This window comes from Paramormyrops kingsleyae, chromosome 15 (assembly GCF_048594095.1).
Source record: "Paramormyrops kingsleyae isolate MSU_618 chromosome 15, PKINGS_0.4, whole genome shotgun sequence".
Lineage (NCBI taxonomy): Eukaryota > Metazoa > Chordata > Actinopteri > Osteoglossiformes > Mormyridae > Paramormyrops > Paramormyrops kingsleyae.
In genome coordinates, this window is record NC_132811.1 from 6,737,525 (window position 1) to 6,757,655 (window position 20,131).

Consider the following 20,131-nt stretch of genomic DNA (forward strand, 5'->3'; position numbering starts at 1 on the left):
ATGTAAAACACAAAAATGTTTGTTACTTCTTTAGTCTACACAGCGAAGAATATTTTGAAAGAGAAACATTTTGTAGGTCCCAGTATTTTGTTGGATGCGGACAATTTAATGTCAGTGGGCAAAAAATTAACAATCGACATGAACTTTTTACCTTAGCCATGCAATTCAAACACTTAAAATAATACGTGGAAATTGCTAACCACTCACTTATGTTGCTTAAATGGGATTGGATGCTTTATTTTTACTTGAACACGACTTTGCGTTATGGGTTGTGATATATCTGAAAGCTGGAGAACATGACTGACGTTAGCCATAAACAAAAATACAATCCAGGCTCTCAATCAAGTAGCTGCAGGCGTGATAGAAACCTGATTTGTTTGTATTATTGCATGTTCAATATAGCTGCTGTACTATGTTGAATAACCTCAAACAGTACCAGAATGTAGCTGCAAAAACGAAAAACCACTTTGATATCTAAATCTGTATAGCCCATAAATACCCACCCATTTGTAATATATATTTCAAATGGCTATAAGTATTGGAATTCCTTAGTATGATGCAACATGCTTTGACAGTTCTGGGCAACTACAAAAACTGTTTGTTTATATTTTATTTCCAAAAACATTAACTCTTTCAAAAACAATACTGAAACATTTAAAACCTGGTGTTAAGTAATTGCCTGGCTAGTAGAATTGTGATATTATACCTTTAGTGTTTTGCATAAGCTTTAGGATACATCACATTTATCAAAACTGAATGATGTACTTATTTAATAACAAACAAAGCTGACTGACTGAGAAATAAGTTCTTTTCATAAACCAAACATTAATATTTTGGGGGCAGAAAAGATAGACCACTACAAATACCAAAAATTTATAAAATATTAAGAAATTAAAATCTGTATGCTGCACGATACAGCGAACATTGTTCAGTACAGATCAAAATATTTGTATTTTTGCAAAATTACAAAAAAAAAAATATATAAGTACAATGAGAGGAAAGGGAGATATGTAAAGTCTTGAAAAGTTTATTACAGATCTGATAGGAGGCAAAATTCCTACCGTTAGTTTAAAAAAAAAAAAAAAAAGTCACTTCGAACATTACAAAACCATTCAATGGAACAAGCAAGTTTCTCAATCACCACTCAACAGCGCCGGCTGCTGGCAGGTCCAAGCACCTGCGCTTCATGAACAGTTATGGAGGTTTCTGTTCTCTATGCTATGTGTTACTAATGCACATGGTACAAAGTCAAACCGTTGAGCTAAATTATGCCCAAGACTTAATTTTCCTGAACTAAAATGTCATACAGCTTTTCATATATATTTACACATGTGATTGCTTTAAATCACACGAGTTTCAATATGTATAAAGTGACAGCTAAGCCAAGTATTTGTCCTACTTATGACAAGTTGTGCTAATACTTATTAAAACCTTGGAAATGAAAACCACAATAACTTTAATCTTTTGCATGCATATGCAAAACAGGTCACAAGGTAAACAAAACTCTAAAATTGTTTCCTTTTCTATAGTTACAAAAATATAAATGTAAATAAATTAATTATATAATGGGTATGCATCTCTTCTTTTGTCAGCAATGTTAATTTGTAAAACTGACCTGTGATGTACAGCCAGGTTCATATATGCAGCACAACAGTAACTACATACATTTAAAAAAGTATAATATGGTGTAAAATTCAACCTGTTTCAGTGATGTTAAGCTGTCCTCCCCACCTAAAAAGTCTGATGCGCAATGCCAGAAGGTTCATCTAGTGTCAGGACAGCAAATGGATGTTGTTCTGATGACTTTCCTGTCCGAGAAGTCTATTGTCAACAACCACAATCCAGACTTGAGAGCGAGCTCCTAGCTGGAATGTTCTCACACTTGGCAAGCCCGGCTCCATCCCTTCCATGTTTTTGTTGGTTTCCTCCATCCCCATCAGCCACAGTACCGCAGGTGGCTTCCCACCAGCGGGTCGTACCATGTCACGCAGTGGCGGGGGGGGGGGGCTGTCCATTTGAGGTAGGGTTGCTGTGCTGCTCATCTTCTCCCCACTCGTACTTTATTACCGTTATAAGAGCACACTTCTGGGCCACCTGAACATCCCCCCCCCCCACGAATAATTCCAACAATAAACCAAACAAATTAATGTCGGAAGAACTGAAGATGAAACTCAAACCGCTGAGCCCTTAAGGGTTTTGCGAGTTCTCTGGCATGGGAGACCCTCTCACAGTGTGATCGTCCCAGTTGACTTCACAGCAGACTGGCCAGGCTGGTGGTGGTGGGCCCATTCTGGGCTTGAAACGGGACCGGGGGCGGGCCGTCAGTCCACTGCCAAGACGCACCGGAAAAGGGGAGTCACCACAGAACAGTTTGTTCAGAACACCAGCTGCGCCACAACTGCTCTCATGCGACTATGTAAATATGAGCATTTTAAATCCACATACTTCCCATAGATATAACATGAAGAGTATAGTATCACACTGCATTTGATTAAGAGTTAAAGTATGAAATATTCAGTAACCTGTCAGTTTGTTTTACACAGACCTCACCTGACCTAATTCAACCTCGATGTCATGCAACAAAACAAGCTTTACTGCGGCACAGAAATAATCAACAACTACAAATAGTCGTCATTCCATTGAAAAGATGACGGGGTGTCCTTAGCCGCCTTAACGCTGCACTGCGGTGCGGGCAGAATGAGTGACGGCACAGGGCGTGTTAATCCCACGCGAAGCTTAACGGCCGGCCCACTCACGCTGATGAGGTTGTGTTCTGGTAGGCTGCAGGCGGCAATGTGGTCCTGCAGCAGCTGCTGCGAGAAGTTCTGGTGCATTTGCGCCGCTTCGTGAGCATCCATCGTGTTCCCACAAGCCTTGTTCAGATCTGACAAGAGAATAAAAAAATAAATAAAAAAAATGGAGCTGATGACGCCTCCCAGCCACAAGGGGGCACTCACCGCAGGCATCATTTCAGCCAATCATCAACAGCTACCTCACAGGACAAGCTACAGAAAAGAACTATTAAACACCCCAGCCAGTGTCCCCAGATGTGCACCATTCACAGAAATAAGAGCATTCTAGTCTGGGGGGGGGGGGGCACAATAGAAACGGTATGATGATAGGATTAGGATTTGGCATGAAGATGTAGTTCATATTTACCTTTGAGCAGAGCTGAAGACCACAGCTGGACAGACATGTCAGGGATCTTACTGGCCAGCTGCATGGCAGGAACCACCATATTGTTGCTCTCCTACAGAAGGGAACAGCTGGGTCAACACCAAGCTTATAAGGTACGTTAAGACTATGGTGGCTTCTTATGGTGAAGATAGCGATAGTGTCGCATCACATGACCAGGTCACCTGACAAACATAAAATGTTTAAATGGCTTGGGAGGGGGTAGACCAGAAATTGAAGGAAAAGTGTCCAGTGAGAGATCAGCATGCATGCGAGACCTTCAAAGCCTCGCTCAAGGGCCCAATGGGGATCACTCCGCCAACCACGAGATCTGACCCTGCAACCTTCGTCCCATCCGACCAAGCTGCCCCATCCCCCAACAAATTAATTTGTTTAATACTTTTTTGCTCAGTACATAATTCAATATGTTATTTATACTTTTGATGTCTTTAAAATTATTCTAAAATGAAGATAATGGTACAAAATACACCGTTCTATGGGTAGGTGTGTCCAGACTTTCGACTGGCACTGTAGCCCCTATAACTCTAGCAGGCAGGGTGGTGAAGCCGTGCAGATACGCCTGCACAGGGGGGCCGCTCACCCTGTGGTTACCCAGCACATAGAATATGTGCCCCAGAAGGACGAGGGAACAGGCCGTCAGCCTATTGAGATCTTCCGCGTTGGACATCTTCAGCGTCTCTCGCAGGAAGCGCCTGAAACAGAAGAGTGACCAAGGTTCACGACGCCCCCTCATGCCTCAGCAGCCGCCGCGGGCCCGCAGGTATTAGGGTTAGGGTTAGGGTCAATGGAATGTGCTGCGGACTTCTGTTCCAGGGCTGCGCGGCTGCTTGCCCAGACGTTATCCGTTCCCTGTCAGGTACGGTTCTCATGGTAACATTTTTATCTGTAACACACTGGCTGTAAATCCCCCCCCCCCCCCCACCCCCACTACCTCATTAGGACTAAACGGTCGCATTACATTCACGCGATTCATTTCCATTTCACAGCAGGAGCTTACAAACTCACTCTCCGTGTGGACAAACGGCCTCTGATTGGGGAATAGGAGAGGAAGATGGTGATGACTTACTTGGCTTCGTTGTAACGTCCTTGGAAGAAGGAGAAAAGTCCTCGGATGTAGAAAGCTGCGGCCCGCAGGCAGTGCGAGCTGAGGGGAGGAGGGGGGGAAGGACACATATCAGGTTTAGAGGTCCAGCGCATTTCTGGTTCTGACATGCGCGGGTGCCTGGCCTTTTAAAACCCACCCAAGTCAAAAACGTGACCCCTCTCTCATTTAGACTGTACTTGCTCCAAATTCTGCTTTATTTCTTAAAAAATCTCTTTCAAATATGCAGCGCAATAACAGCACCACCTGACAGCCTGGGAAAAATTAAAAATTAAAATAGCCATCTTGTGCAGAGCGGTATATACTGTATGCGGGACAGGATCACAAAGTGAAAGATGTTTTACTTGCCTTACAGGAAAACTTTGATCTGGGTTTATCCTCTCCAGAAGATTGTACAGCTTTAAAGACAAAACCAAACACTTTAAAATCAATTCCCCACCACTGTGCTTGACCCATCAATTTCCAGATCCCAGATAACAGGCTTATAAACGTGATCCACCGACCTCCTGGTGTCGGTTCCCCTCCCTGATGTAGACGCTGGCCAGGTTCGTCACGATGAACGTCCACAGCTCCTGGTGCGTGGTAAGCTGCAAGAGAGACTCCGTTAGGCACCCGTTCGAACCTGCAGCCAAATGCTCGCACCACCGCGGCCACAGAGACTCACCCGCAGCGCCGTGGTGAACTGTGCCTCCGCATTGTCCATGCAGTTGACGGATATACAGTACAGCCCCTGTGGAAGGTGCGGAAATCGTCGGGTCAGACGCAATCCTGCCGTAACTCTGAGTGACCCAAACAGAAAGGGGGGTGCGGGGGTGCTCACCAGCAAAGTGTGAAGCTGAGCGGCGTGACTGGAGAATAACCGGGGCGACTGCTGGCACAGCTGGCAGACCTGCGAGATCTAAGCGACGAGGAACACAGGCAGAGACGTCATAGACGTCCCGAGTCACTGACACAGGCAGAGACGTCATAGACGCCCCGAGTCACTGACACAGGCAGCGACGTCATAGACGCCCCGAGTCACTGACACAGGCAGAGACGTCATAGACGCCCCGAGTCACTGACACAGGCAGAGACGTCATAGACGCCCCGAGTCACTGACACAGGCAGAGACCTCATAGACGCCCCGAGTCACTGACACAGGCAGAGACCTCATAGACGCCCCGAGTCACTGACACAGGCAGAGACGTCATAGACGCCCCGAGTCACTGACACAGGCAGAGATGTCATAGACGCCCTTCCCACTCAGGGCCCCGAGTCACTGACACAGGCAGAAACGTCATAGACGCCCCGAGTCACTGACACAGGCAGAGACGTCATAGACGCCCTTCCCACTCAGGGCCCCGAGTCACTGACACGGGCAGAGACGTCATAGACGCACCGAGTCACTGACACAGGCAGAGACGTCATAGACGCCCCGAGTCACTGACACAGGCAGAGACGTCATAGACGCCCCAAGTCACTGACACAGGCAGAGACGTCATAGACGCCCCGAGTCACTGACACAGGCAGAGACGTCATAGACGCCCCGAGTCACTGACACAGGCAGCGACGTCATAGACGCCCCGAGTCACTGACACAGGCAGAGACGTCATAGACGCCCCGAGTCACTGACACAGGCAGAGACGTCATAGACGCCCCGAGTCACTGACACAGGCAGAGACCTCATAGACGCCCCGAGTCACTGACACAGGCAGAGACCTCATAGACGCCCCGAGTCACTGACACAGGCAGAGACGTCATAGACGCCCCGAGTCACTGACACAGGCAGAGATGTCATAGACGCCCTTCCCACTCAGGGCCCCGAGTCACTGACACAGGCAGAGACGTCATAGACGCCCCGAGTCACTGACACAGGCAGAGACGTCATAGACGCCCTTCCCACTCAGGGCCCCGAGTCACTGACACGGGCAGAGACGTCATAGACGCCCCGAGTCACTGACACGGGCAGAGACGTCATAGACACCCCGAGTCACTGACACAGGCAGAGACGTCATAGACGCCCCAAGTCACTGACACAGGCAGAGACGTCATAGACGCCCCGAGTCACTGACACAGGCAGAGACGTCATAGACGCCCCGAGTCACTGACACAGGCAGAGACGTCATAGACGCCCCGAGTCACTGACACAGGCAGAGACCTCATAGACGCCCCGAGTCACTGACACAGGCAGAGACGTCATAGACGCCCCGAGTCACTGACACAGGCAGAGACGTCATAGACGCCCCGAGTCACTGACACAGGCAGAGACCTCATAGACGCCCCGAGTCACTGACACAGGCAGAGACGTCATAGACGCCCCGAGTCACTGACACAGGCAGAGACCTCATAGACGCCCTTCCCGCTCAGGGCCCTGAGTCACTGACACAGACGTCATAGACGCCCTTTCCGCTCGGGGCCGGAGTCACTGACACAGACAGAGACGTCACAGACGCCCTTCCCACTCAGGGCCCTGACTCACTGACACACCGACTGTCCCGGACCCCACCTACTGTCCTCACATTTTTATTGAATCCGTACCAGCACATTTTTAGATAAATGCCATTTCTTCCCCAAAGTCCCGCGATTCTTACATTAAAGGAGATTTTAAAGGCCCTGCTCTGAAGTACAAAGAGAAGATTTAGATCAAATTAAAAAAACAGATAAACACACAGATCAGGCATGTTCTCAGGCATCAAAGACCCTTGCTTTGATAACGCACGCTGTTCAGCAGACCAGCAAATGTTTTACTATGAGAATCCATCAACTCTGGCCAGTCTCTGCAGGCCCCTATCTCCCGCACCGCATCACATAACGTGATATGTTCCTCGTGCCATTTTTAGACCTTTCCACCCCCAAACAAAGCCTGAAGCGTATCTGCACCCTCGGTGCCCCCCCAGGCCCGCGGCAGCATGCCTACCTCCTGCAGAGCGGTGGCCTTGTGGCCGGTGACCAGCCGGCACATGATGATGTGCTCCAGGAGTATGACCTGAAAAGAGGATAGGATGGGGCTGCAGTCCAGCACTGCAGTGACAGGGTGTCATTAGCAGGGGGCGCTAGAGTGACTTCATGCTCTCAGAATGCAATATTTGTAGTATTGACATGTTTCTCTACGTTCAAATCATTGCTGAAAAGTAATCTTTTTAAACTTGCTTATTCACTTTAATAACTTTGTTATTTAGGTAGCTTTTAATTTATTTCACTATGGTAATTTTGAATGTATGTATACACATATATACAAGTATGTATGCTCATATGTATGCTTTTGTAAGGTGCCTTTAAATAAAATGTATTGTTAAACTGCAGCACGGCAGGTTCGCCTACTTTTGAGCTTTTCCAACTGCATGAGCGCTTTGTCTGTGTATTTCTGCGCTTTCTCCAGATAACCGGCCTGCATGGAGTGCATGACCGTCACCTGCAAGACGAGCCAAGGAGTTGCATTAAAATCGGCAGCGGCGCATACAGGCGAAGCAATAAGACAGCCACCAGCGTTCGGAACCCTTCCCAATTAAAGAGGACTGAGATTTACCAGGTAGACCAGCACACACATGTGCTCCTTGGGCAGCCAGTGGAAGAGGTCAGCAGGGTTGCTGGGGAGGATCTCGTCGTCATGGAGGGTGGAGATGGTCTGGATGCACTGCTGCAGCTGCTTCAGGCAGGGCTTCACGCTCTTCACCTGGCCGGCGAGAAAGCCGCAAGCGCGGTCGACGTGAAAACCAGCACGGACGCGCTTCACCGAAACGCCGAGGTCCGCCTGAGGCCGCTCACCTGTCCGGCGTCCAGGTAGTGGGTCACCTGCAGCACCAGGAAGAAGACCCTGAGCGACTCCTTCTGGATGGGGTTTCCCTGCCAGTTCTCCACGATCTGGCCGCACAGCGTCAGCAGGGGGTGCACTTCCTGCAGCTTGCGCTCCATCAGCAGAAGCTGGAGTGAGGAACCATCACACAACGGCGGCGTCACTCGGTGGACGAGTGCCAGATCATTACATAATTAGCCAACTCCACTAACACTTTATAAGACGAAAAGGCAAAGACTGGAAAGATTCATCCCTTTTGGACTTTCACAAGTCACTTAATTTCATGTCTTAAGGGGCTTCTGTAAAGAACAACCCACGATTCACTTTGTTCAATTAAAACGACAAAAGACTTACCATGCCTTTACTCAAGAGAAAGAGCGCCCTGCAGAGGAAAGAGAAACAGCACAGAATTTACAGTCTAATGTGCCTGCAGTTGCTCCTGATACATTTAATATCATTTAATAAGAGGAAATGTTCAGCGCTGTGACGAACTGTCAGCGTTATTAACATCACAGTCGTGACTGCGGCACCTGGTGTACTCAGAGCCCACCACCCTCGCATACTCCGCCCCGACACCTAGAAGGTCACACGCAGACACCAGATCCTTCTCCAGCGTGTGGAGTTGCTAGGGGGGGGAGAAAAAAAAAAAACAATAAGTCACATTCAGGATTTATAACCCTGAACTTTTGGACAATCATCCATACCAACCACAACGTAACACCTGCATTTCAAAGCACTAACAAATAATTGGATAAAGGGCAAATAATGCTTAAAAGCATATACAACCACTTCTTGTTTAATAACAGAGTTCCAGCGACCATTGAAGCAAGATTTCTTCATTAGCCAGATGACTTAAGCCAAATGTAAGGATTGTCCAAAAGGAATGTCACTTGCCTCTTTTCCTATTAGGTTTCAGTTTTGGTTTAAATAAGTCATTGTTTTTCCCTATTACTTTCAAAATGCTGCATGCCCTAGTTTAAAGTGTGATTAATATTTACAGTTAAACAATTATTGTTTTTGCGTGTTATTCATGTTAAATAAATATTTAAAGTTAAGCACTTCTGTTACTCATTTGTTATTTTTCTACATAAAAAACAGCCTAATATCACCCACTGGCCATCGGGTACTGAAAAACCCCCATCAGTCAACCTCTAATATAAACCCTTGTGTCCAGCCCCCCTGTTTCACACTGGGCTTCATATGTTTAATGCTGTGAAATACCTCCCAGAGTTACATTCTGTTTGTATGTTGCACCCTGACTAGGGTAAACATTATTTCATTCCACCGTATACCAGCATATGGATGGTATGACGATAAAGCCCATTTGACCTAACCAAAGGGGAACCCTGGACATACCGCGAGCTGGAACAGCAGTCGACAGTGCCAGTAGGGGGTCTGCTGGGAGATCTGGATTGCTTTGCGCAGCAATGGTTTTGCAGAGTCCACCAAATTCTGCAAGGAGACAAAGTAGCGTGTCATTAATTAGACGTGTCATTTCAACTTTTTTGTTTTAACAATTTCTAACACATATGACATATGTAAGAAAGTTACTATATACAAAGAACAATTGTGCAGAATATTTTACTTTTAGGCTTAAATTTGTGTTAAATAACTCTTACCTGTTGGCAATAGAGTTCAGAGAGAAGGCTTGCAGCTTCAAATTTGACATCTTCAAACTGAGGAACCTGTTAAATCCTGTAAAGGAATCTCCTCTTTTATAGTAACGGAAATATCTAAACAACATTAAAGTGACGGGGAAGTCCATCTTCAGGTCATTCAGTCAGATAAATTCACAATAAAGCTGCGCGCACAAAAAAAAGTACATCGTCAATTAAAATATTTGGCTCTGATTTTGCATAATGACCCGCTACTTAAATGATAAACACAACTGGACAGGTGCTAGTTTGACAAGAAAGGATACTTGTTGTGAAATGATCCACTGCGGGGGAAAATAATCATAGATAAAGAATGATTAAAAACATGCACACTTAAAAACACGCATATGCCTTGAAAACAATTTTCATTTTGTAACTACTTACAAAAAAACGATGCAACAAGTTATCTGCAAGTGACGCGAGCGTTATACTTACTATGTGGCCAAATGCAGTTAAATGTGTAACTTTACCACGGTGCATTTTTTTAATTTAAGTTTATAATGAAAATAGGTTACGGCAGGCTAAACTGCCTGACTAGCAAGTTGAAACGTAGTGTAGTACCTGGAAAGGTCGGAAAGCAGATGCACACACGTATGTATGGGTAACATAGATACTCCTGAGGCCGGCATGTCTGACCAGCGGCACTTTCTCGTAAAACTACAGCTAAGTGTCATGGAGCATCGTATGCGTGGCCTTTTCCGTCCCCCGCCTCCCTCTCGCATCCCCGGCATTTCCCAGCCTATCCCTCACCGCTTTCTCCAGATGGTTCCGGGCGAGCTCACTGTTCTTCGTGTGGTGATAAAGCACCGAGCCGAGCTGGAGGTGGGTTCGCGCCTCCACCCTTTGCGGCGGCTTGAACTGAAAGACAGCCTGGAGACAGTGCACGCATAGGCGAATCTTAGGGGGACTCGACGTGCGGAAGTGCTCTGCGAAGCCCAGCAGGGCAAGGTACCATGATTCCGGGGCCTCACCACCAGACGCCATTTTGCTGATAACAACAACAACAAGTACTGGCGCTGATCCACCCCACGTGACTTCCGTGAATTCGGCGAACACGTGACGAGATGGCTGGCCCCAAAGGCTACTGGGATGTGTAGGCTACATATGAATATTCGCGGAACAATGGACATGGAACTGAAGAAGTGAAATATACGACTGATAAATGCAAAATTGGCGATATGAGTAGCAATGACATTTATAATGATCTGCCTTAAATTGTCTAATATAGGCCTAATTGTAGTCTTTTCTACCTGCTATTTCTTGTTCACATTTGCTAAGAAATTTACACTGTTAGGCTTAAAAATATATCGAAATCCTTTTTGTGAAAGTATAACGAATAACGAAGAACATATTTGAAACATTGTTAACGTAAGCTGTTAATTCATATAAACGCGTTGATAGTGGTTTTTCAGTGATAGATTAAATAGCTCTATCTGTGTTTTTTGTAAGGCACGTGCCACTGCAACATATTAGTTCAGTGTTTCTCAGATAATAAATTTAGAGACGTTCTATCAACCTAATATTGAACAATCACATTTTAATACAGATGTAATATATCCAGAGGTAGATAGTTCAGGTCTAGAAAGCAAAAATCCAGACCAAGATTTTATTTCATCCAACCAGTTGAATATAAAGAGTCACCGTCACAGAGTACTCAGCTGATTGGTTGAAACAAAATCTTGGTCTAGATTTAACAATGTTTCAAATATGTTCTTCGTTATTCGTTATACTTTCACAAAAAGGATTTCAATATATTTTATGTATCCACCTCTGGATATAGCACCTTTCGAACACATGAACAAAATCCTGATGTATTCTAGTACAAACAAGGTAATGTGCTTTTTCACTTGTAGTTAAATAAAATTAATTTAATGGACACATAAAGGGGCGGTTATCACTGTCGCCTCACAAGGCATGACGACTCCTGTGATTTCGGGGTGTAATTAATTTTGAAGAAGCAGGCCTATCATTAGAGCCTTTGGTGTCAATATGAAGGACACTGAAATAACCCCAGGCATCAGTTGTGATTAATAAAAGCATTATTTTAGTATGTAGGATGTGGACATCATTACTATCCCACACTTACTTTTGAGTCCAGCTCAGTTTTCTAATAAACTAGCTTAGAAGTGTGACATGAAGTACAGTATATAGGCAAAATCTGCCTCGGCCTCTAAGCCACTTGTGTCCTGTACTACGAAGCGGGGTTACTGGCTTATCGGGGTAACTTGTCGGATTTAAGGTACCACAGTTTAAATGGACTTCATATTCGTTCACTTACGTTTTGCCCAAACCACCTTAAATCCGAGAAGTTACCCCGATAAGCCAGTAACCCCGCTTCGTAGTACTGGCCCCTGGTCACTTAGCAAACGTGCTCACAAGGCCGGGTCCCAGTGCCTGATGGGAATTCACCTCTTGCTTGTTGCAGCTTGGTACTGCTGCGCCTGACCTTCCCCATTATCTCCTGGGACCCGATTGTCATTCACGGAGGTCACAGTCAACAGAATCCGCGCATATTTCATGGGCACATCTTATCGGGGCTTTTTAAAGGCCGGGCCTCCCTTTCTCACTGCACGTGCTGGAGTAGAAGCGTTTTGACTCGGCCAGAAACAGCTTATCTTGCCTGCCAGCTGCTGGTCGGATGGCGAATCCTTGCCTGCTTTCATCTGCCGGTCACCGTGGCAGCCGTTTCTGGCATGGAGTGAGACGGAGCACTTAAAGTGATGCGATCCCATCTCTTCTTGATGGGATATCGATAATGCAATTAATATCTTAATATCTAATGGATGTAGTCCCTCCGCCAAGCCCTCCCAAACTCTTTCTCATAGTGACCATGTTCTTTTCTGGCTGCCTCTGCCTCTCTTGCTCCGCAGTTTGAATGAATGAAATTGGACCATTGGAATGTTGCTGTTAATAAACTGGCCCAGGACACTAGAGAAAGGAACTTAACCTCAGCTTAACATGAAGGGGATCAAACAGAACTGGATAGACATCAGATGGTGAAAATTTACTGTACTTGGTAGATGATTTTTGATATATTCACTCATGTTGCATTGTGGCTCAGTGGGTAGTATGGCCACCTCTGTCACCTTTGCTGTCTGGGTGTATAGTTTGCATGTTTTCCTCATGTTGCGTGTATTTGCATGTTCTGCCCATGTTGCATATGTTTGCATGTTCTGCCAATGTTGATTGTGTTTGCATACTCTCCCCATGTTGCATGTGTTTGCATGTTCTCCCCGTGTTGCATGTGTTTGCATGCTCTCCCCATGTTGCATGTGTTTGCATGTTCTCCCTGTGTTGCATGTGTTTGCATGTTCTCCCTGTGTTGCATGTGTTTCCATGTTCTCCCCGTGTTGCATGTGTTTGCATGCTCTCCCTGTGTTGCGTGTGTTTGCATGTTCTCCCCGTGTTGCATGTGTTTCCATGCTCTCCCCATGTTGCATCGGTTTCTTGCTGGTTATTTGGTTTCCTCCTGCAGTCCAAGAACATGCAGTTTGGCTAATTGGTGCGTCTAAATTGCCTTTAGTGTGTGAGAGTATGCAGGAACAGGCAGTGTTTATGATCTATGTATTTAAAATATCTATTTCAAATACACAATAGGAATTTGTAATTTGTATTTCAAAGGGTTGATGAAAATGGCTTCATATTTTGTATCAAAATACTTTAGTGCTTTGTATTTTTGTCGTTTAAAAATACTGTAAAATACTGCATGACGATGCATGCAAATGCAAAAGCAAAACTCAAACAACGAAGTATTTTATCAAGCAGGTAAGTCTTTCAATTCAATTGAAAAATCTCTTCTCTTCATATCATACGGATCACGTCCAACATTATGATTTCCTGTTTATATTTTCCTCTTGTAATACCATCTAAACTAGTTTAATGCAGGCTTTCCTCCATCTTGTTTGTCTTTCACTCCCTGCCTTCCTGGATTCTTCGACTCATCGGAACTGGATAAAAGGTGCTATCAGGTGTCTGATAATGAATGACTTGTTTGTCACTGAGTCAGAGTTGCTGATGCAAAGTAGGTCCTTCAATACCAAGCACCAAGTAGCTAAATCATTATACAATTATGTGTCATTAACAAACTGTTAGTTAAACATTAACTGTTGGGTACTTTTATAACTAGCCTTGATCTGCATGATCACAGGGAATTGTGATGGTCTGGGATATAACAGGCAGGTCAGAATATTTGATCTGTTGACTGTATGCATGTGGGATTTATGGCACGCCTCATTAGACAGACATTAGATTAGACAGAGCTTTGCTCTCAAACATTGTCCACTTAATCAGCTGGGTCAGTGTAATGGTGAAGGGATGGATGAAATATATCAATGGACAGAAATTTGTAAAATGACTTCATGCTCCCTTGGAAAAGTATTTTTAAAATACAAAAATACAGTAGTTTGTTTTGATACCTGCAATATTTGCTATACAGTGGACCCTTGACTTAAGAACTCAATTCGTTCGCGAGGGCTGGTCGTAACTGAAGTTGGTCGTAAGTCAAGACTTTTTTTCCCATAAGAAATAATGGAAATACCCATAATGCATTCCGAACCTCCCAAAGCACTCCTTACCTAACCATGACATAATAAAAAGGGTTGTATAATGTGTGTCATTTAGCAAAAACACCAATAATTTTCCTATTATACTCACCAAAAAGTTATAAAATTTGCCTAGCATACCAGAAAGGACAATTTCATACTGCACTCACCATTCAAGTTGACATCTTCGACTTGCAGGGATGAGGGGAAGGATGAAATGGAAGGTAAATTTTTGTAGATTGTCGAGATGGCCCAGATAGCATCATGTTATTGTTTCAACGTTGAATTATAGTTAAATGCGTTGAATTATGGTCAGTGATAAATTATTAACGTTGAAACTGAATTGATTTTTTTAAATCAGATTTTCAATATTGGAAAGTTGATGGTGGCAAAACCTTGATTCAATGTTGATATAAAGTGAAAGATTGAAGATCAACGTTGTTTCAACCTTTTTGTCTGATATGGAATCAGTGTCATTTCAACATATGTGTTGAACATATTAATGAGTCTGTCAGACGAACACCACTCTCATATTTCTGCACAATTTCCTTCTTCTTTTTGATTGTGATTTCTTCCTTTACCGTCTCTTCCTTCCTTAGCTTCTTTTATAGCTTTTTTTGGGGCCATTTTGATAGCTATTAGCGAAATGAATTATATAAAGCACTGACCGAAATGACGACCACAAACAGGCATATCTGGGCTCAGCCTGCCGCTTACGAACGCCTCTCGGGCATTTCGGCTCTTTATTTACAAACACACAATAGGATACATGTTTTGGCCTCGACCGGCATTCGAGTCGTAACTCAAGACTGGTCTTAAATCAGAACTAAAATTTTGGTCGTATCCCAAGTTGTTCGTATGCCAGTCCGGCGGTAACTCGAGGCTCCACTGTATTTGGATATTTTATTTTGATATACTTACAATTAGGCAATTTGGAATCGTATTTTAAAATACATCTGCATGTATCTTCGGCCATTACTAAATGTATGCATACGTGCCCTGCGATAGGCGGTGCCTGGAGAGTGGGTGGGGCTTAATGTCTTCCCAAACTTATTCTCTCTCTTTCTCTTTTCAGCTTGTTGAATGACCTCACCATTTGTTATTCTACCTCCCCGGAAAGCTGAGGACCTAAAGCAAATGACCCAAGAGTCTAGACATGATGTTGTCGTGCAGGATGACTGTGTGTCGCACGCGGACGCGAGAGAGGTTGAGATCTTGGTCCAGGATTCCCTTTCTGACAGCGGCAGATTTTTGTCTTTTCTCAAGCGGTTCTATGCAAGACGTGGGATGTTGGACACTCTCCTTGTTCACCAGGAGGGGGCATAGATGAGGCAATTATTTCAACATAGCGGTGAAATGGGCGGTGAAATAAAATTGGGATTTGCTGGCCACTTTTGTAGCCACAGACAAAATATGTTATTCAGTTGTATTTGAAAATGTGGTGTTCCTCTTTGTTCTATGTATATTTTAAAGAACTGAAATTTATATTCAATGTGGGTTTTTAACAGCTATTCTGGTTTCTTGCCACAGGCAAAAGGCCTGCAATCAGGCTTGTCTGTGTCCATAAATTGTCTGTAGTGTTTGACCGTGTTTGTGCATGAGGTTTGTGATGCGCTGGTATCCCATCCACGATGTTCCCCTCCCTCATGCCCTGTGCTGCCTGGAATAGACTCCAGCCCCCCCCCCCCCCCCCCCCCACGACCCCAACCAGGATAAGGGAATATAAATGTCATGTCACATCCTTGCACTTTAAAAAGTTTGTACTGCACAACTGAGTTATGTGCTGTAATTCCATAATCTATTTAGAAATCTATTTTAGTAATTTGAATGCTGGTAGCACACAGCAGTGTTTTTTTATCTGCGCAGTTTCGTTTGGTCCGAAACATTTTGGTAAAAGGATGAAAAAGCAAATGCTCACCCTGTTTTGACAAGCGAGGAGAAGGCAAGAAGGAGGCTAAAAAGTTAAAGAACCAAGAACACGTTCAACATCTATGTCAATGTCCTGCCCACCCATGTCTCGATTCTGCCTGCCTATGTCTTTATCCTGTCTGCCTATGTCTCTGTCCAACTTGCCTATGTCTTTATCCTGTATGCCTATGTCTCTGTCCAACTTGCCTATGTCTTTATCCTGTATGCCTATGTCTCTAACCCACCAATCTATGTCTCTGTCCTGCCTGCCTATGTCTCTGTCCTGCCTGCCTATGTCTTTATCCTGCCTGCCTATGTCTCTGTCCCACTTGCCTATGTCTTTATCCTGTATGCCTATGTCTCTAACCCACCAATCTATGTCTCTATTCTGCCTGCCTATGTCTCTATCCTACTTACCTGTCTCTATTCTACCTGCCTATGTCTCTTTCCTGCCGGCCTATGTCTCTTACATACCTCTACAAATAGCTCAGAATGAAACACTGAAGCTGTTCTGAAGGCAAAAGTTGGCCATACTCCTTATTTGGTCTTTGAAATTTGTGTATTTGTTAGTGTCTTGTTGTTTTGTCTCTACTGTATTTTCATCGTTCATTAGCGCCATTTAGGCAGGAAAACTGTTCCCACTAGATGGCAGTATTGCAAAGCGCAAGTCAGGATGAGGACCGTAAGTTAATGCCTCAGGATGTCAGGACGCGTCATGTCTGTTGTGCTGCGCCTCAAACGGATTCATATACAACAGTGGCCAAAATTGTGGAAACGCTTCCAATTTTTAGAAATTGCAGAACTTTATTCCAGTTACTCCAGTTACTTATTTAATCATCCAATGTATGATATTTTTAAACATTGCATATTCGTGTAGTTTATTTTAAACTGAAGGCCCAATGCCCAAGAATGCTAGATGTTTCCCCAGTTCTGTCCACTAGTGTAAGTATAAAGCCAAACAAATGCAGAACCACTTTTTATTTATGAAGAAAATATGAAATAACGTCATTATTTTAAATGCTATATTTAATAACGTATCAATGATAACATTTCCATCCATCTTCCAGACATTTATCCAGTACAGTTTGCATGTGAATTTGTGTTACAACTGTTCAGTAATAATAATAATTGGTTCAATAAAGTTTAGAAAATCATATGCATGTCTCCCCAGAAACACTAAGCTAGACCCTCAACTCTACCAAAACAATGTTTTCCACTCATCTCACATTTTACTTTTTTGCTGGGCAAAAAATACATGTTTTTTTTCTCTTGAGTTTGGTCCTGATAATACTGTTATGGGGGGGGGGAAGCATATCTGAATACTTTTTCCCAGCACTTGTGTCTGCTGAAGTTGATCTGGACAATGTAAAGATCTGCCATGTATTGTGTCAACCAGCTTCACCACAAAATCCAGGTAGCAGCAAAGATCCTGTCAGATCTCTGCAGTAATATAAGACATCGATGCAATTTCCCACAAACCCTAGGATTGTTTTAGTCCAGGGGATGTGAGAGTTATATGCAAATACATCAACGTTTCTGTGAAACTGCAACAACAGGCCATTGCACACTTGCTCTGGCACTTTGCTGTCACCTTATCAAACACGTCAGGCTTTGCTTTGCCCGAGTTGTAGTCCGGGGTGATTTGTGGTTTCTGCTACAGTGTATCTTCGCGCTTCGTGTTCATAACAAGGACTCCCTTGTTATCCTGGGCCAATAGAACATGACAGTTGTGGTGTCACATGCAGGCAGCATATTGTGAAGGATTTGCCGACCTGGGCCTCATGTTCAGTGGGTCATTAGGTAGCTCTGCCTTATTTCCTCCCCACAGTTCCCAGTGCAGTCAGGCTCTTCTTTGATAGCTCAACTCAAGTTACGGCTCACGTCGGTGGGATGCGAAGGTGCTGTCGCATGTTGTGTCGCGACCCCGCAGCCTTTGAGTCCTACCCAGCAGCACCCACGCCCTTGGCTGCCTTTCACGTCGCATGCTGGCCAAAGTTTGATGCCAGGAAATTCCTAAGGCTCGTTTGGCATCGTCTGGCTGAAGGGAAACCACCACCGCCCACCGTGACAGGATGAACTCTTCGGACCATCAGGAGCAAGATCTCCACCCACTTTCTCTGTACATCTCTGGCTGCAGCCAGCAGGTCCCTCTCACATCATGCTGGTATGGTGTCACGGTATGCGAATCACACTAGATATGATGGGATATGATACCAGGAACTGGTAAACAACTGCTGATTTGCCCTTCTGGCCTGTGCTGTCCTTCACTTTCACTTTCCATCTCTTCTTGCAACTAAACCCAATCTTCAGCCAGGGAAAGCAAATGAGACCACTCTATATTTTAAACAAATCTGCATTTTTAAATCCTGACTCAACTTATCCGACAGTTTCTCATGAAACATAGGATGACATCGAGTGACCTTCCAAAGGCATAGGAAATATTAAGTGCAGGTGTGAAGTGCACTGCTAGGATAGTTTGTATCAGGCTCCTAGAAGCAGGACTAAAGTCCCATAAGGCAAGGAAGAAGCCCTTCATTAATGAGAAACAGGGAAGAATTAGGCTGGAGTTTGCAAACACACACACACACACACACACACACACATAATTCACAAATTCACAGACACAAGTCTATAAATTGAGAAATGAATGACACAAAAAATTGTGTGTGTGTTTGCATACCGATCATTACAGTTATGGGGCACCATCTCCACATCTCCCTCAAAGCATTCCATTCCAAGTTTGCCATATTCTCTGTTTCTTAAGGTTTAAAGAGTTCAGGTGCTGAATGTATCCCATGGATTTCAGCAGATGTAAATGTTACTGGCCATGATGCCGTTCTAATTACTAGGGGTGTAACACTGCAATATCGATATTTCGCGACTCAGACATATGACGACAGGCATTGTAGGGGTGAAACGGTGCACGGTGACACAAAATCGTTTATTAATGTTAACGCAAGAGGGCGCAATCGGCATAATCTCAGTTTTGCTTTGAGATTTTATTTTTGCATTTTGCCTCTGGAATAGGCTCCGGACCCCCCACGACCCTGGATAGGACAAGCGGTTTCAGAAACTGGATGGATGGATGGCTCTATAGTCTGCAACTTGAGGAAAAAACTGAAAGAAAAAAGGAATGGTTTAAAAACATTTTTTGTACATTTACATGGCTAGAAATTAACAAAAGAAGCGAGATTTTACTTTGTTCCCTGTCTTATTTTGTTGAATATATCGTTAGTGTATTGGTCCGTGAGTACTGAATCATCTATCAAACCAAATCGTGAGTAGTCTATTGTTATACCACCCCATACTACCCCAATGCTCAACCCAAAGCTATGCCCTTGGTTAAACCCATGCTAATTATTTTGGAAACAGGAAACCCGCGCTGACCCTTTCCTGGTGAGGGATACTAGATTCCCCGTTTCCGGATTTCCATATCTCAGAACTTATGGTCGTTCTGTCTCGTCTTTATTTGATGAAGGCGTGGTCACTACAGATTTCTCCTGTGAATCATCATCGGAGGATAGGAAACAGGCAGAATCATCAGGATCGTCTCTGAGACCCCAGGCCCTGGAATAACTTCATCAGCTGTCAGACTCCTGGAGCTCGCGCCTGTATGACTGTCAGCCATACGCTGACGTAGCAGATTCATTGGAAGCTCTGGAAAGCTCTTTTTTATATGTTAGATATTTATAGAAATAGAACTGGAGATTTTCAAAATATGAATAAATTCAATAACAACACAGATGGATAAGTGACAGATATATATGTCGGAACTTTGGAAATGTTTTACCACATCACCTCTATACACATCCAGAATACAGCAGAATGCACTGGATATCCACTGGAGACCCAAGGAAAAAAGTGTCCTTCAATTGTAGGTTATTTGTCTTTGGAGGAAATAAGACATCTTATAATTTAGATTTTTTCAAATGTATTTTTATTTTTAATTTCACAGCAT

The 20,131-nt window shown here is 44.2% G+C and overlaps 1 protein-coding gene across 1 annotated transcript; it reads right to left on the reverse strand.

The window, feature by feature from the left end:
- Positions 1-592: 592 nt before the first annotated feature.
- Positions 593-11,898, reverse strand: LOC111860523 (MAU2 chromatid cohesion factor homolog). The gene is made up of 19 exons (XM_023844297.2): positions 10,475-11,898; positions 9,991-10,008; positions 9,689-9,754; positions 9,426-9,521; positions 8,600-8,694; positions 8,424-8,451; positions 8,042-8,197; positions 7,803-7,949; positions 7,598-7,688; positions 7,194-7,297; positions 5,118-5,195; positions 4,962-5,027; positions 4,801-4,884; positions 4,646-4,695; positions 4,262-4,339; positions 3,776-3,887; positions 3,160-3,250; positions 2,757-2,884; positions 593-2,329 (listed from the first exon to the last, which is right to left on the reverse strand). Exons 1-19 carry the CDS (start codon positions 10,706-10,708, stop codon positions 2,252-2,254), a joined length of 1,800 nt encoding a protein of 599 aa, XP_023700065.1. The 5' UTR covers positions 10,709-11,898; the 3' UTR covers positions 593-2,251.
- Between the last annotated feature and the right edge of the window lie 8,233 nt (positions 11,899-20,131).

What these genes read in the sequence shown, in the direction of transcription:
- LOC111860523 (XM_023844297.2), bottom strand. Translation starts at nt 10,708, where the DNA reads ATGGCGTCTGGTGGTGAGGCCCCGGAATCATGGTACCTTGCCCTGCTG. An exon ending in CTCAGCTTCACACTTTGCTG is followed by an intron (nt 5,028 to 5,117) that starts GTGAGCACCCCC and finishes CACCTTCCACAG; the next exon opens with GGGCTGTACTGTATATCCGT. An exon ending in GATCAAAGTTTTCCTGTAAG is followed by an intron (nt 4,340 to 4,645) that starts GCAAGTAAAACA and finishes TCCTCCCCTCAG; the next exon opens with CTCGCACTGCCTGCGGGCCG.